This window comes from Oreochromis aureus, linkage group 13 (genome assembly GCF_013358895.1).
Source record: "Oreochromis aureus strain Israel breed Guangdong linkage group 13, ZZ_aureus, whole genome shotgun sequence".
Lineage (NCBI taxonomy): Eukaryota > Metazoa > Chordata > Actinopteri > Cichliformes > Cichlidae > Oreochromis > Oreochromis aureus.
Window position 1 is genome coordinate 14,112,058 of NC_052954.1, and position 18,684 is coordinate 14,130,741.

Genomic DNA, 18,684 nt, shown 5'->3' on the forward strand with positions numbered 1-18,684 from the left:
ATATTTATGTGTGTGAAAACACAAGAGGCTGGCGAGAAGAACAGTGCCGCAGTGACAAAAAAAAAAAAAGGTAATTAAGTTGACCGGAACAAGGCGAGCTGTCTGTTAAATATTCCATGCAGCCCCACACAAAGCACCATGGAAGCCATCAACAACAGGGCACCGACAACAATTACGGAATAATTAGCAGAGAAGATTTGTCTTTGCCAGGGATATGTGTAAGTAATTGTATAAGTAATTTTAGACTTGGCCCAGTCCAAATTGCCTTACTTGTGCTTCAACCTCGGTTAACATAAGTGGACTTAAAGGGGCATGCAGCGCAAGTGTGGCAACATCTCTAAGAACGCATACAAACATGCTTGTGTATGCTTCAAGAAATACATTTCCCTTGACTTGAAGCTTTAATTTCCCTTGCTTTTTGTTTAACGAAGTTCTAACAATGAATTCATACAGCCACTAGCACAAGTGTAATGACAACAGAAAACAGCTATTCTCACTCCATGTTAAGTCATTCCTCAGAGAGTTTTACATTGCTTGTCAAAAAGGGGGGAAAGAAACTAGAAGACACTAATGCAGTGCTACAGTTATTTAGATTTATTCACACTATCCCTATTTATGCTTCATCATCTGTTACTGTTCAGATTATATTCGATGATTTACTTGTTGTAACGAGGCAATCAACATTCAAAGAATAACAATGTACTTTCTATAAAAAATAAGCTTTACATGTGATAGTTTGGGGACGCTGAGCTACAGCTCACTGTAATGGAGCAAGAAAGAGAAGGCTATTTTTATCTCACCCCGAGGCCCGGGGCAGCTGTGTCAGAAGTCAACAACTATGGTGACTCCATGCTGTGGCACTCCAAAAAAAAGAAACAAAACACACACAAAAACCCATGCTTCAGCATACCGAGATCTGACTTTTAGTTTCTTTTAAAATTATTTTTAAACTCGGTAAGAATCTTAAAATCTGAGCAACGTTTGAGGCTAAGCAGCCTGAGCACTCTGCACAAATGTGTTCAGCGAGAACTTTGGAGAATAGCTGAGCCAATCAAAAAGTGTTTCAAACAGATAAAAACAAACACAATGTTGACGCTTCTAACCTTGTAACTCCCCAAAAAGCGAACATGCCTAACAGTGTAACATTGATGATGAAATCGAATTTACCCCATGTTAGCCATGGCAATATTGTTCTGTATGAGGCAAGCCTAGAACATATTGATGTACAGCTTTGAGGATGACAAGCTGTGCTCGCTGTGATTTGTTACACTAATAAAAGTGAAGACACATTATTGTCCTGCCCTCTCAAATACACATACACACAGATCTTCCCCTCGCTCGCTCTCTGTCTCTCTCTCTCACACTCACACACACGCACACACACACATTCATTCCTCTTCATGGACCACTTGGCTTTGTAGTGGCAAAGAGCTTGAACAAATTGAGAAATGATTGGAATTGAAAGATGAGTAATGGCAATTCTAGCGCTGTCTCTTCTCAATATGGAGATGATGAGATTTGATTCTTTGAGGTCAGGTACATCATCCGAGCAGAGTGGATGTCCCATCTATGACTAAAAGAGATAGGAGGCCATTCGCTCTCGCGTACATCCTTTTGCTACAATCGGTCACAGCCAACATAAAATCAATGCCATATTTACCAGCATATTACCATACTAATAACACTGCTCATTGCCACTTTAACAATTAAGGCTCAAAATCTGCATGCTAAATATATGCAGAGCATGGGTTATTAGGCATTGCACTTTCTTACTGCCGTCTCCTCCCCATTCATGTTGGGGAGAGTGAATCAGCAGTAAATGATTCATTTCATTCCTTTCAGTGCTATCTCCTCATTACGGTCAGCAGTTAATTCACTATTACAGTGCCATTAGCCTAGCTTCGCCACAGACTGCGCTGCAACCTGCCAAACATACTGACAAGCAAATGGCAGTTCTGGTTTCACTGACACTTGGTCACACAGAGGGAAAGCAAGGAGAGGAGTTAGGCTGTGAGGGCTGATTCTGTGATTCCTGCTATTCAGGCTTTTATTACAAGATCCCATAAATAGGAGTAGTGGGGATGCAGGGAAGCCTCCACAACATGAAATGGAATGAGGTGGTCAAGCAGGCTGAAAAGAAAACTTTGGCCTTTTGCCATCTGTCGCATTGCGCTGATGATCCTCGAATTACACGCTCTGTTGGTTTTTGCTGATTCTGATTAATGTGGAGCAGGTTGGCAGCTAAGGCTGTCTTAAGATGTTGTCCCAGGGAGGCGGGGTAACTGTAGAATTAAGAGTGACTCGTGTCAGCACAAACCGTGGGAAGTAAAATCGCTTGTGATGAATGTGTTTTCTCCTACCCTCTGCTTGTTGGAGCATGACAGTTAAATGATGAATAATGTCATGGGAAACACATCTGTATTTGGATGACGTTTTTCGTAATTTTACAGATTTTATTCACGGGAAATGCAGTTCCTTCAGTAACCACTTGAGGCATCACCCAAAAGTAAGTCAATTATGACGTTATATGTGACATGGGAGTAAAATCTGGACCTCAAAGGCTCATTCAGTCTGCTTTTTCTTTAAAAGGGGGGAAAAAAGGAAAACCATCAAAAATGGTCTCCATAGCTTGTTTTTCTTTTTTTTTGTTTTACTTCTTAACTCATCCAAACTTTCTTAAGGCTTAAAGTTAGCGGTGTTGACTGGCAGCTGCATGCAGACACAGGTGTCTGTAGCAGGCAGCTGTCTGCCAGACTTCACCTCCTCCAATTTGAGGAGGACCTGTCAACCACGTTTGTGATGTTGACGCCTTGAGGAGCATTTCAAAAGAAATTATTTTTAAAAATAAAAAATGTAAAATAGCACATCACATCCAATAACTCTGTGCTCCACTGAGCAAAAATCTACTGTTGTGTGATTCACAGCCGAGGATGCATCTAGTTTCCTAGTGTTAGTGAATAAAAAGCACCGAGGCTTCAACGGGCAACGGGCGGAATCTTGGTGGCAAACATCTATTATATAAAGTCTTGATTTCATGTAAAGTTACAAAGAAGCACTGCATGCATGTATAGTTTGCATTTGTGCATTTTAAATAACAGAAATGGTATATTGCAGTTTTACATTTGAAATAATGTAATCTATTTAACTTTAAATCAGCTTAAAATGAACACTTTCACCATGGAGCTAAGTCCAGCAGACTATATTGGAATAGTTGCCATGGCAACAACAGTTAAAGTAACGGCTGTTCAAACACTAAAAGCATCCAACATATGAAAATGATTTTAAAACCTTTAGCTGGACATGGAATCGCACACGCCTGCACACAAGTTGACATGAGCGTGTTCATTTCTTCTCCATTTCCAGTTGGTCCAACTATCAGTTGCTCAGTTGCTAATGATTGATATGCACTGACTGGGGAAGCAATGCAGGAAAGCTGTATACACAGAAATCCTGGGGGTATTGCATGCGGCTGTGTTCTATGTCTGCGCATAGCACGCACGAGAGGTAATTACTGGGTGTGAGACCTTAACACGACTGTGGATGAGAATAAGATCCCTTCCCTGGACAGATGTTTTAATAGGAGCATGGGGAATAGCGTGACACAGGCTCTCTCCTGAGACCTGCAGCACCTCTCCCAGGTAACAATCTCATAGCACCGAATGTGAAAGTGCAGTGTTCATCTAATGAAGCACACGATTGTGAATAATCAGAACTTTATAAGTAATGTGAACTCCAAAAGAACATATAAAAGTTGACGTTTTCCCACTTGAAACTGAGATGCTCAGATAGTGTGCAAGGTAGTCTCTCTTCTCAAGCCATTTTACATGATTAATAGGGTAGAGAGCAGGAGTTGAAACTGCAATTAAAGGTGTCTTCCATCAGAGGAAGAACCCCCTTTCTGGTAGTCAGCTAAAGGAGGACCGAAGGGAGCAATGCTCCACTAGAGAAGTCATTATTTCTCCACCATCCTCTCTGCTCCGTGGAATATATTAACTTCACAGTGTTGCTGTCTTAGCCAGCGTGCCTTCATTGCCTGCTTTTTTTTTTTTTTTTTTTTAAAGCGATGCATGCAATTAGAAGAAGGAAAAGAAGAAAGCACTTGGAATAGTCCCCAACCCCTACACTGAGATTGAGTGCCAGCACAAAACAAGCTGAGTGGGCCCCTCGGGGCCCTGCCTGAGACTGAGGAGAGCCTCTGATAGTCGGTGTCACCGCTGCTCATTGACAACAACAAAAAAACAAAAAAGAAAGAACGCTACTGCAAAGCTTCAGAGTTAATGGTTTCCTAAAAATGTACAGATGGATTTCCAATAACAGACAACAACACCCCTTGTTTGTGCGGAAAAATAAATGGCACTTCCTTGACAGCGTAAAAGTAAAATGCACACTCGCTTTAGTATTCTGTGCTGAAATTTCACAGCCATTGCACAGTAAACTGTTTAACAGAGAAAAGTATTCCATACCCATATCTTCTAAACTTTGTCCCAATTCCTCTTCTGTGTGGATTACACCGTTGAATAGACCCACCAAGGATCATTACATCCGTAACTCCCTGTTTTGCATAATGTCATTGTGTGGATTTGACTTTCAGCTACAGCGCAATTAATTATATACATGGATTCTTTTCCAAGCCACACTATCATGTACAGAGAAGACTTACATCCATGTGGGATACTTGTTCTTGTAGTCTCATGAATACACTTCACCTTAGAAAACGTGAAAGGGATTGTGGAGTATCACCGTAATTGGTGAGACGGCAAGAACATTATTATGAATCTAGTCCCTCTTCCACGTGCGCTGCAGTAATAAGCCCGAGGAAAGTGATTGTCGTACATTTGATGGTTCGCTGACTTCACAGTCATTGTCTTTATCTGCATTGGAAAAGGCGAGGCGGGGGAAGGATCACACCTCCTTTGAGGTGCATTTAAATCATAGTCTCCACATTTTACTCAGAAAATTCCCTCTTGCGAGCGTGAGCTGAGATGGCGTCCTTCAAGCCCCGCTGGGTTTCCTGTCATCATGAAATGGGAGCAGGAGATTAGGAGGGGTGGGGGATGTAGAGGATGGAGCAGGAGGGGGGTAAATACTGAAATCTGGTCTAATCCCATCTCATACAGCTGAAGATACACTCCTCCGAAGACATTTCTGCTCAGAGCTGAGGTAACTGAAAGGAGCGAGAGGGATACTGTTGGGAATGGCCAATATATTGCAATTTTGTTTCATTTTACAGCCTGATCCACTAAGGGTGCAGTTCAACTAGTTAAGGGTTTTGTAGGTGACACGCTGAGTGCTGCTATTCTTGAGAAGAAAAGCATCAAAGTGGCAATTTTGCGCAGTTCATTGTGTTTAATGGAGCACTGTAAAACACGTCCTTTCCTCTGTAATTAATAGGGAGATGACAGAAGCGTCTAGATGGTTTGTTTCATAAGAACTATCCTTTTTTAATATGTCGTGATTAAATTTTCTGCTATTCTTTCATTTGGCTGCATTTCAGAACGAAGTAAATAGCCCTTTATAACAATCTTATTCAGCAAGTCTTTTAGAAACAGATTTAATGGCTAATTTTAAGTTTAAACTGATGTGTTAAAAACGTAGTTTTTTTTTAATTCGCAATTAACATTTAACAAAACCCTATGGTCACGTTGCAGTTTAAATTATAAAAACTTGTAAACGCTACAAGTTATTTACTGCTTTTATTTTTGTCTCGTCACAAAACTCAAAAGCATGTCTTAAGTCACCCTGTTCATGCCTCCTTCCTCTCTTTAAAGCTATTCTTCTCTCACGCTCATCTTCTAATGAAATGTGCAGAAATAAACGAATGAGCTTTCAGAGTGACTGCTGATGCGAGAGGAGAGGGGATTCTCACAAGCCACTGCCCCTGCTGTATGAACATGCGTTATAAACAATTTCTCCCTGTAAAATGTCATTGGATTGGTACACTCTTCCACGAGGAGGATGTGCATGCATCTTTGTGTAAGCTGCATGATCTTCCTGTCTTGTTATACAATGTGAGACTCCCCTCTGTCACCTCGCTTGTCGGTGAGGCTCAAGCCTATAACCTCTAGCATTCATCACTCGTTCACAGCGAATCTGAAACCTGGCATACACGCTGACGCTGTCGTCTTGTGTTTCTACAAGATGTGACCTTTGTCTTTCGGCAGAAAATGCACCTTTGTGCATTTCCTCCAGTGCCAGGAAGAGGAATGTTGTAATGCACAGCTTGGCGCACACGTGTTTTAAGGGCTTATAACATGTTGGAGATTACTAGTAAGTGCAAAGTGTTTCAAACAAATTATTATTTTAACCTGTAGCCTAAATGTCCCAAGTTACGGTGGCCCTGAGAGGTCAAACAGTAACGTGTCACAAGTCACAAGCTAACAGCTACATACACTTTGTATGAATTATACAGTAATATATGATCATATGTAGTCTAAGGCGCTTGGAAAGAAAAGCATCTGGATGTCTTTAGGTTTCTTGAAGATGTTTCACCTCACATCCGAGAAGCTTCTTTAGTTCTAAGAGAAAATGTTGGAGAGTCCCAGATTTTAAGCCCTGTGGGAGTGTCCTCAAGAGGGTCGTGAACCTCCTATTGATACTCTACCTAGTCACGCGAGCCAAGGTGCGAAAATGGGTGTGGGTCACAATCAGCCAAGGTTTCAGGTGAGCCCATTGTGAAGCCTAGCCCCACCTTATCATGTGATTTACTGAGGTCAAATGGCCCAGGATGTGAGTGGGCGTTAAGGCGACTGGGAAGGGATCTCAAAAATGGATTATAGATGGCAGGCGGTTGGTGTCGTAAGCCCCGCCCTCTGTTCAAAGATGGTCGTTCACAGTGGATATAGATGGCTTATTTCACTCCGTTTTAGGACTCTCCACCAATTGCTCTAAGAACTGAAGAAGCTTCTTGGATGAGAGGTGGAACGTCTTCTTTAGGGATGGGTATTGATAAGATTTTCACGATTCAGATTCCATTTTCGATTCTGTTTAACGATTCGATTCTTTATCGATTCTCTTATCGATTCTTATTTTTAAAAAAGAGAACACTAAGGTCGATTAGCTTAGAACTTTGTTTTATATCTTCTCTTTGAACAAGATAGAAATTTAGGAGTAACATGGCCTTACGAACCCAACAGTGAGATCTTAAGAGACCCACAGCCTACGGCTCTTCAATGGGGTGTCACAGGGTCCCCAGGAAAAAAAATTGTAAATGTAAAATAATAAAATAAATATTCTTCTGTAGCAATAACAAAGTATAACATAAATTATTCTGTAGCAATTACACAAGAATATCCAGTAATGTCCCTGCCTACAATTAAACACATTCACTTACCGAAAATCGGGGGCATCTGCTGTGACAAATGGGTGCAAGCCTTTTACCACAAACTTGGTCACTGCTCAGTGACATTCGTCTATCCTGGCCTGAAAGGAGACGCTACCGGTAGACTGCAGTGAAAACTGCCAGCCAGACTCTGTCTCTCTCATCATGGTCACCTAAATGCAGCGCACAGTAATGGCAGGTTTTGTAATAAGGCAGATCGCACTAACATAATATGCACTGTTAGCTGATTATTTACCTGCCACATTAACGGGAGATGACGTGCAAACGTTACCGCTGCTGCTGGGTTGAGATTCACGAGTCCGGAGTGGAATTAAAAACACGACATTCATTTAAGGTCATCGCGTGTTTTGTGAGCAAATGCTTTTGCATATTCGTAGTGTTTCCTCCTTTAAATGAAATATCTACTCTGCAAGTATTGCAAGTTGCCCCGTTGTCATCCGTTCTCGTAAAGTATAACCAAACTTTTGAGCGTTTGAGGCGCTTAGGCGCCCTGCCAGGTAAATGACGCTCTGCAACGTGGTGACATCTTTCGGGGCGACTGGAATCGATAAGGGAATCGTTTGCAAAAATGGCAAACAATTCCAAGGAATTGAAACAGTGGGAACCGGTTCTCAACAAGAACCGGGTTTCGATACCCATCCCTAGTCTTCTTGAAACCTAAAGAAGTCCAGATGCTTTTCTTTCCAAGCTCCTTAGACTACGATAACCTGGAAGACTGAGAACCTTCACAGACATGGATCGTATGATTAAAACACACACTACCACACATCTTTTTTTCCCTCGCAACATGGATGAACCCTCCGTTTCCTTTTACTCTTTTTTCAGCGCGATCCTTCACATGTTTTAGTTTCTGTCACTTTCACAGCTGTTCCTTCACATTATTTTCTCTCCAAAAACACTTTCCTTGTGTTTTGTGAGATTTAGTTTTTTTTCCCACTTCCTTTGTGTTTTGTGAGATTTATTTTTTTCCCACTTCCTTTGTGGTTTACACATAGTCTGTTGTGTTTTGTATGTTTTTGCAGCATTTTGTTCTTAAGTTGCAGTGAATTTGTTCTCTCAGGGCCACCGTACTAAATAGCAGTACCACTCATTGTATTTAAATTGATTTTTACAGGGAAACATTTTGACAGAAATACCACAAATAAGTTAGCAAAAATGATGTGCAAGTTAGTGGGTAGATTTCTATGTCTTAGGGGTCCAAAGATATTTTCATCGTTTAAATTATAGTGGAGATTTCTCCTGTTTTACCCAGTCTGATACAGTATGTTTCTGCTGCATGAGAAAAGGTGCTCAGAAAGCAGCAGAAGACGTGAGGATTGTGGGAGAGCATTCGCACATCCGAGTGAGCACATCTACGCCTTAACCATATTTTAATATATGTCCTTTTGAACATCTTGTTTCTGTCCCTATATGGCATTTAGTGATGAACGGTCTGCATTAAATACCTTACATCATTTTAAACTGGACAGCATCTTCTGGACTAGGGGCTAAAAACCATTTGTCCCCAAAGCTTGGGGAGAAAAATGTAACAACAAACAACACAAAAAACAGACAAAAAAGAAAATAACCCACTTCCAAGCACAGCAACTACGGGGGCCTCTCTAAAAAAACAACATCATTGCTTCTCTATGTCCTCGGGATAGGCCTGCTTATGTCACAGTTTGCTTACTGTAAGTGTGAATCTCAGTGTGTGGGCAGCTGGGGTTGAGACAAACTTCAAGACCAATTTCATGTTTTTTTTGTGGGTTGTTGGTGTGTAGCTTTCACATGTGTGTACGTGTGAGCAATGTTCCTGTATGCTCCTGGCCAGCATCAGCATTACTGTCAGTAAGTGGGTGCTTGTGATAGGAAGGTCATGTGCTAGCCAGCAGAATTATGTCCAGGTCAGCTATGCACTGTATAGAACTGACCCTTAATTTGCCTCTGTTTCTGCAGCCATCACACTTAGACAAGGCAAGGTGAGCAAGCGTGGGCTCCTTTTTATCACACGCATTAACCTACTGTTAGCTGTACACAACTACACACTTCTTTAGTGGTTCTCAACTTCAACACAATTAATCCCCAATCCCCATTTAGGCCCCGGGAAACAGTTACAAGATTGCAGTCAAAATCCCTTCATCATGTTCATGTAGGATCCCACTGCAGTAAGAAGCCAATTAAAAAAAAAGTAGGTTTTAGCAAGCTAGATTTCGCTCTGTGACAGCCGGGATACCTTCAGCTGAAGAAAACATATGGATCGATAGATGGATTGATGTCGTAGTGATCATTAATGTGAAAATGCTGTAAATGTGTACTTTTATTCTGAAAACATAGAAATAACATATTGTTGACTTACAATGTGGAGCTTCAAGAAGTCTCCAAGACCAGAGGAGCTATCCACCCTCACCAGGACAGCATCCTTCAGATGTGTGCTGAAGCCAATGGCTAGTCGGTCTGCCCTCGTGCTAGGACGGTCATTTGGTGGCCACGTGTATGTGATCAGTCCACCGTCTCGTCCAAATATGTATGTTGTTCCCGCTGAAAGAGATAAGACCAAAATTAAAGATGTTAATAGTGTGTTTCTTCTTTCATCCGTCTATCAGGCCTGACTCACTGACTGTCAACACGCAAACATTATTAACACAGTAAAGCCGGCATCAATGCCGTGTGTACAGAGCACCGTCAGTCTGGAGTGTTTTATTGTGCAGAGCGATGATTCTGCAAAGCAATGAGCAACATATCACTCTTGAACGGCTCTCAGCCCCGTCTGAAGTACACTCGTGTCAATTCACGAGTAGGAGAATGTTCAGCGAAAACGAGGGAGGCAGGTACTGGTTCCGATTTCCTCACAATCCTGCACAGTGACTCAGTTTTACCGCTACTGCCCGTTTCACCTCTAGAGGGAAGAGATACGAGTGAATGCAAGAGAATGTGCGGCCGTGTCCCCCGGTTCACAGGTAGCCAGCATGCCAAATGGGCACCTCCCCATCTCTCATGCTTCATTAGCAGCCTCAAAGGCAGATGGAGATAGCAGCATTATTGACTGACTGGTCCAATTATGCCCTTCTTGTGACCTCCAAACCAGCCATTTCCTGTCTTGCTGCATTACCTTGTTGTCTTTAGCGGCTGCATAAAAGGGTTCAAACATGACCTAGTAGATGGAAGAGCGCTTCTAATTACTTAGCTATTCAGTGAGAAAGTGCTGTGCAGCGTTAAGCCGGTGACCTAGTCAAACTGATGCTTAGAAATGAGTCCTTCTCAGCTAATGATGGAAGTGGGATTCTGTTCACATTTACTGTCATCCTCATGTTTTGAGATTAAGACAGTGTTATAATCCATGTTTTGTTTTTTTCTTTCTTTCCAGGACGCAAACACAGTAAGGTTGTGAACAAACTTGGTTACGTGTGGACAACTGTGAACAAATAGGGCATGTGATTGGGAAATCAACGGCAGCGAGAAAGCCTGCAAATAAATGCAGCTGTCAGATTAGCATAAAAACAGCTATCTTAGTGAAAAATTAGACGAAGAGCTCTGTTAGTGTGCGAAGCATTTACATGTGGAAGTGTGAAAGAGAAGGAGAAGCCGGGAGAGAGCGCGAGCGAGGCAGAGTATGTTAATATTCATAGGGGCAGGGAGTTAAACAGCCTTAGCCTGAACAATAGATAATAAATCATTCTGACTGTAATTCCGATATTTTCTTGTAAACCAGTTCACGAGGTTATAAAACCATCGATACATTTTGCATTTTCTTTATAGATCCTGTTGTTTACTTTCTCCTAGCTCTGCTTCATAGTGCAGCGATTAAAGTGCATCAGTCTGCTCTCAAGTCCCGTTTTCCAATTTCATCCCCTCGTTTGAGTCAATACACACTGTCAACCATTAGCTAAAAAGAATTGCATCATTAATTAACAATAATGTGATTAACCAATGAGGTTGGGACATCGAGATCTATGGCGGGATTTATTGTTTTCATAAAGCATAACTCGCATTTGTAAAACTTAATGATATAACACTGTAAGCATTTTTTGTTCTCCTAATGGAAAAAGCGTTATGAAGCTTGATGACTTCTACAAAGGGAAAGACATTATGCGTGATGTATTTGCGAGGCGGGCTGCATTTCTTTTTCATGAAGTCTGGCGGCTACCACTGAAAAAGCTCTTCTTGTTTCACTAATGCATATCTGATGTTGGCCCAGTCACAGAGCAATCTTCGATTCTGTGTAGCTCGCGCTGGACTGTTGTCACCGTCTCCGTTTCCCCCAAGCCACCTAACACTCGCTGAACGTTCCAGCTTATTATAATTAAGTGCTTTTAAACCATGTCAGTGCTGGAACTCATCGGGCCCTTAAGCATCTAATTCCCCCTCAGTCTATTCATATGATCTGACACCCACTTTCTCCCACTAAGGGCTTATTTACTGTTAAAAAAGAACAAAAAAGAAGAAAGAAAGTGGGGGGAAAAGTGACGCTTTTAAGCTAAGAAACACTCAAATCATGGTACCAAAGGTCGACAAAACTAACAGCTGAGTGGTTCCGAAAGCAACATGCAGATAATGAGGTTGCCAATATGTGGTGAAGCGGTGTTAAATCCTTACAAGCATGTAAAACTACTGGAAAGTCCTTGGGGGACTGTTGAGGATTAAGATACACGGAGAAACATGGCTAATGCACACCTACACAGTTGTGCAATGGCATGAAATCAGCAGACACATGCCTGTGTAACTCCAGTGCTGGGGAGTAATTATGCACTGGCTCCATATTTGTTATTTGTGTTCTCTCCTGGGACACCGGAGCTGATATGGATCTGTTGTAGTCATTAGATACAGTGGTGTCCTGGAAATTCTTCCCGTTTGTTGTCTTTTTAATTTGACAAGAGTTTCAGTTTATTCCCTATTCACCCACTGTTTAATGAAAAAATAAATAAATAAAAAATGAAAGTACAAGGTACAGGTGCAACGGAGGTGAAGCTATGCACAATACAAGATCTGTGAAACTGAATCTAATTAAGATTTTCTTGTTTTACCTATCCCCAGAAGCATTAATGCATGCTTCTCTGACATTTGTAGTCCTTTCCCCAGAGGGGTCACGCTGCAGAAACGCAGAGACGGTGTTTCTGGAGGTCTTATTCAAGGCTGCTACGGATCCTCGACCAGACCTCCAGGATGAACTCCTCAACCGCAATGTTCCACCGTTAAAGGATAATGAATTAATCTGTCCTCGTGTTGGACTACATTGAGAGCTGGCTGCTCTCTACTGTGTCAGTTAACATCAAAGAAGATAAACATTGGCAGATCAAACACTCTGCTTTCATTAAAAATGTAGCACCATCCCAGGAGTTCTCCTGCATTTGGCCTAAGAGGTGTGTGGGATAGTAGACTGTAGAATAGCAAACATGGCCTGTGTGTGTGTGTGTGTGTGTGTGTGTGTGTGTGTGTGTGTGTGTGTGTGTGTGTGTGTGTGTGTGTGTGTGTGTGTGTGTTAAGGCCCTCTTGGCTGTGGCTTCGCAATGTCTCCATCTATTTCCACTGTAATAAGGTAGCAGCATATAGCAAACTGTCCTATAGGCTCTGTATGTTCAGAAAGTGATGCAGTGTCATAAGAAGAGACAGGTGTGAGCAAACCAAAGCATCCTGGCTGTGTGCCTTAGTGTAGCAGCTGTGGGAGGAGTGGATACGCAAAGCAGGCAGTGTGTTTGACTACACTGTTAGGCTAAGGTCAGGCCAGCAGACTGTCTTTCCTCTAACCTCCAACACTGCCATCACAACGCGCCTCATATTACCGCCTCTGCCGAGAAACGAGGGAGGAATCCAATCATAATTACATAGTTGTGATGGAAATACGAAAAAGGAGAGATGACATTATAGATCTGCTTTCTGTCAGGACCAAACACTAGCGTTTCTCTCTGTTTGCTGCGATGGATTCCCGTAATCACTGGCGTGCAAAAATAGATTACCTCAGATTTGGCATATAGTGTAGCTGTTTGAAATTCGGATTTTTTGATCATTTTTTGTGCATCCCTTGCATGGAATCCCAAAGGAAGAAAGTTTTTTTATTGTTTTGGTTTGTTTTTGTTTAACATCTGTTACATCATTTATTTATAAAAATAGATATCTATTTTTTGGGTGTGCTCACCCTCCTGGGAGGAGCACTATTAAAAGAAGCTTAATGATGTGTATTGGTTTACCATTTCAGTTTTCACAGAAATCATTACCACGATTTATGAGGACACTTTTAGCCAATCCGACACTATCGGGATCTGGTAAAGGCCCTATCTCTGATCAATGCGCCTGAAGATTTAGTGCTGTGCAGGAAAACTGTGAGACAACAAGCCCCCTTCTGATCTCCTTTTCTCTCACTCTATTTTACCTTTTAGGACAATTAAATGGTCTAGTAGTTGAGGAGATGAAGTGGTAAATAGACTGTGAGGTTATGAACAGAACCTTTCAAAAGCATAGCTAATTAAATATCTTTTCAGCTGCATGTTCTAACTTGGCAGCAATTACAAAGCTGCGAATTGCAAAGACAGTGGAGTAGGGGCACCATTCACACGGCCTCAGTGTATAATTAAATGGCACATCACACTCCATGATCCAAAATAATGATGCCAATACCTCGTATCTATTAGTCAATCGATTCTTATTTTATCCACAGTATTATTTTATTTATAGCAGCAGACAAAATGTATCAAATATTATTCAGAGCTCGTGTGATGTGAACAGAAGAAGTGATTTAAATGTCAACGGATTATGTGTCTGAACTACAATTATATTTTTTTCCCTATTTGCCCGACTTGTTTACTTCAGCAGGACAAAGATATACTGGTCACAGCATTAGTATTAAGGACCTTTAACATTTATTCTTTGGCTTTGTGTGGGTGCTATTGTGAAGGTTGTGTAAGGCAATCTTTTCATTTCTACAGTCACTTCCTGTTATTTAAATGGATGTGGATCAGGTTTTGTGTAATGAAAGAAGAGTACCATTCATTTGGAAAGTTTTACAGTAACAAAATTCTGTTACAAGTGTATTTATTGAAGGAACTGTTGCTTTACACTTATTTTTTATATATATTATTTATTATTACTGTTCGTAATCTGTAACATTTTTTATTTGTCTGATTTTGGTGACAACAACAGTGTTTTCTTATGTATATAAAAATATATCCTGCTGACATTTTAATTTAATTACATGTAAATTTTCCATGTAATTTTGTTACATAAGTACAAAGCAAAATGTTAAATTTAATGGAATCTGGTTTAATGAAATTTACCAGAGTTTATACCAAGCACAATTTCTTTAATCATGTATTATTTGAATAAATAAACCTTTGATTTTATATATTTCAGTTACATTTTAATCCAAAATATTGCTTCATGTTTCTTTAATCTCTTTGTTACACCGCTTTAAAGGCTTTATGTTATTCTTTTGTCGATTTTAAATTATTGTATTGATCTTTTCTTTGTCTGTTGAGCTCCAGCAGTGACTGTTCCTATTACACCACTATCACTATATTTTTGCACCTATTTCCTTCCTACTATTTATTATTTGTTGCGTCTGGTGTAAATGCAAAACCTAGCTTATGTATACCAGAAGATGTCTCTGTGGGTACTCGTAAGCACTATGTTCTCCTGCTGGTGCATTGTGGGCCTTTGTGTTGGCAAGGTGGCATTTCTGTCAAGGTTTTTCTTGTCTGTGGCTGTTTTCTGTTCTGGTGACACGCTGTGAACTTAACTGCTCTAGAGGAGAGGAACCATGGCGGTTTCTTGTCCTACACACCTTCTGAGTCTGTACCAACAGTGGTGTGTGAGATACTGCAGTCACATTTCTACTTTATTAAGTCATGTGCACAGTACATGTATGGATGAGATCCTATTCATACATTTACCGAGTCCTTCTACAGGTGTGTAAGGTAATTTTTTAGGATAATCTGACAGCAAAAATGTGCTTTTTTCCCCACTCCAGGCATAGCTAGGTGTAGCTGTACAGTGAAAAAAAAGAAACATAGTGGTGGATGCATGTTTCTCCCAGCCACACCATCCCTGGAGCTCCCTGCTAGTTCAATTGGTTCTTCACCTAATGTCATTGAACCATTTCTTTCATTCTGCAATGAAGCTTTTAGCACCAGAACAGCACAATACCCCAATACTATCTCTTCCAACGATAATTAAATTTAGTGCCATAAATTTGCTTTGGGCAATTTTGGACCTTTTGCACAAGGACATGAGTTTTCTCTTGAGAGAGCTTTTTTCCCGTGGATCCCTTTTGTACTGTACATCGGATTTGTCAGAACACACTCTGCTCTGATGAGTGGCGAAACCACATCTACCACTAGCGTAGTATTTTCCCTGTCGACATCCACAAATGCCATATGTGAACTGTGAAGGTTTTGCACAGACAAAAGTCAGTTTCCTCTCATCTCCTATGGGTTTTTCACACAAATGAAATGAAAATATCATAAAAAACAAAGAATTTTTACTCAAAGGTAAGAATGGCAGATGTCTTCTCATGTCAAGCTTATTTCCCTCATAGTAAAGCAATACAGGCAAGATAGCTTTTGCTTAACCTGTCTGCAATGCAAACAAAAACATTTTCTAATTTTTTCTTCTAATTTTACTACTTCCAGTATACCAAAATTTTACCTCACACAAAAGGTTTGTGTTAATTTTAGAGAAGCATTTCATGGTGTGAAGGTAGCCATTGCGGTATAATGGATTAGGTGATGATTTTGGGTGTTAAAGACTAATTTAACAGTGTAGTTGTTAGTTGATATATTTTTTATTGTATGGGCTTTGTCTTTGCTGAATTAGTCAGAGTATATTCTTAGACTACAAAAACTATTCACAGTAATTACAGGAAAAATCTTTTAGTTAGAAAATATTTTTTAAATTGCATGAAAAGGACTCAAAGAAGAAAGGGAAAAAAAGACACCAGCAGGAAACAGACCCTCCTGTCATGTATCATCTTTGTGCTTGATGTAACTTTGGCATGTAACTTGATTAATTGCCTGTCACCTTTGACTGGCAGCTTCTCTGTGTTGGCGAAAATCAAGTGCAGTGAAGAAAAGGAAGTCTGAAAAAATGAGAGCAATTGTTTTTCCAATTATTCGGAGTGGGCAGTTACAGCACAGCCTCGGGTTGTCTGTCTTTCGGGGAGAAGTGAAGGAAATTCAGATGGACACTGAGAACTGGAAAAGGAGGTACACTGGATGCAACGAGATGCCTGTGGCCAACCGCAACCCCTATCTCTATTTCAGTATCTGTTCATTGTTCCATTGCGGAATAGCAAGGTCCTTTCAACAATTTAAACCTCGCTCTCAAGCCTTGATTCTGGAAAAAAGCCTTTCTCTATCTTCACTGGTGTGTGAGCAGCCCTTTGGGAGACTAAAAAGACTATGGATTGTTGACTTGTCTTAATCCTCTCTCAGCACAAACAACTGCTTCCCTTATAATAGGATAGACAGTTAGAACAGAATCAGCAGGCATGTGAAAAGATTTCATCATAGGCTGAAGCAGGCACAATCCTGCACAAGGCACAACTGAAACAACAGCAAAACCAACTTTCAATGCGACCATTTCTAATTTTAACATGATGAGCTAAGATTTGCTCAGCCAGATAAAAAACCACTGGATTATAGCACAGCAAGGACACCTAATCAATTTACTCCAGTTTTGCTAGTGTAGAGCCAAAACATTTATTGCGTTTGCATGAAGTGGTTGTTGAACAATCTGCCAGGCTATAACTGCCGCACTCCTGTAAAGGGAAACTGCATACTGCACACTCTGCCACACTCCGCTCTGCTTCTTTCAACGATTCTCATTTTTTTGTCTTCTTTTTTAAGTAATAAATCCTTCCTTCAGTCTTTATCAGAAGACTGGAGCTAAGCTATTCTCTTTGCAGTCAGCAGAAAGCAGAGAGGACAGAGGTGCTAAATCAACCCAGAGTACAGACTGCCTGCTTATTTTGTGTTGGCTTAATAAGTCTGGGCACATTGGCATATATACAGCACGGTCGATATAAACTTTTACAGTTCATTGCCCAGAGACTAATCTTCACCACTGGCCAATAGTGGATTCACTTATATCTACTGTTTGGGATTGAGATATAATATTGACCTATGCTGATACAGCATACTTTACTGCTTACAGGCATTAGAGTACTGCAGTAACAGCAAATCTGATGTTCTGATGTTTTATTGATGATAATAAATGCACTTATTTTTCACACTTAAAATTGTTTGACAAATTATAAGTGTCTCTAAGGCAAAAAACAAAAAAGATATAATACCAGGATACATAAGAAAGTCCTTACGCAGCCACCTTAGTCTTTAGACTAGACTAGGCACATATTCTAACTAGTCAATTTTGACAGTATTATTTTAACAATATCCAGTGACCTATGAGCCTTAAGCTCCTCTAATGAAGACAATCCCAAAGCAGCTATTCCACATAGGACAGCTGAAAGTGTCCAACCTGCCTTCATAAACTGCAAAGGATTAAGCCTCTCCCTCCACCACCACCCCCTCTCTGCTTTGCTAATTTGATGTAATTAAATTAAGTGGAGACTAAAAGTGGGGCATTGCTGCTTGCCCCCATGATTGGTCATCCTTATTAGAGGGTATGAGATGCAGGCTCCAAAATCATAGGAGCAACAAAACCTAATAAACATGAGGAGAGAGTAGCACTTAAGCCAGACCTCAAGGCGAGTACAGTACAAAGCGACCACACCAAAGAGGAAAGAGGGAGGGGAAACAGAGAGAGATTCATGAAAATAACGATTTGAAAGCAGGGTTGTACGGTGGCCCGAGAGGTCAAACGTACTTAAGAGAACACATGATAATAGCAAAATGCAAAAGCACACAAACCACAATGGAAGTATATATTGTAATCTAAGGAGCTTGGAAAGAAAAGCGTCTGGACTTCTTTGAGTTGCTTGAAGACGTTTCACCTCTCATCCGAGAAGCTTCTTCAGTTCTAAGGGTCAGTGGTGGAGAGTCCCAGATTTAAACCCAGTGGGAGTTTCCCCCCAAAGAGGGACAAAGGACCCCCTGATGATCCTCTACCTAATCACATGAGCCAAGGTGTGAAAGTGGGTGTGGGTCCCAATCAGCCAGGGTTTCGGGTGAGCTCATTGTGAAACCTGGCCCCACCCTATCATGTGATTTCCTGAGGTCAGATGGCCCAGGATGTGAGTGGGCGTTAAGGCGTCTGGGAAGGGATCTCAAAACTGGATTATAGATGGCAGACAGTTGGTGTCGTAAACCACCGCCTCTGTTCAAAGATGGTCGCTCACAGTGGACGTAAATGGCTTCTTTCACTCCTCTTTCAAACCATCTGTCCTCTCTGTCCAAAATGTGAACGTTTGCATCCTCGAA

The 18,684-nt window shown here is 41.0% G+C and overlaps 1 protein-coding gene across 7 annotated transcripts in view; it reads right to left on the bottom strand.

The window, feature by feature from the left end:
• Positions 1-18,684, bottom strand: part of LOC116314175 (neurexin-1a) — a 246,455-nt gene that overhangs the window by 74,367 nt on the left and 153,404 nt on the right. For all 7 annotated transcript variants that reach the window (XM_039622145.1, XM_031732107.2, XM_039622146.1 and 4 more), the window contains one exon: positions 9,675-9,856. In XM_039622145.1, coding sequence (XP_039478079.1) covers positions 9,675-9,856 — 182 coding nt within the window. The remainder of the gene's footprint in view (positions 1-9,674; positions 9,857-18,684) is intronic.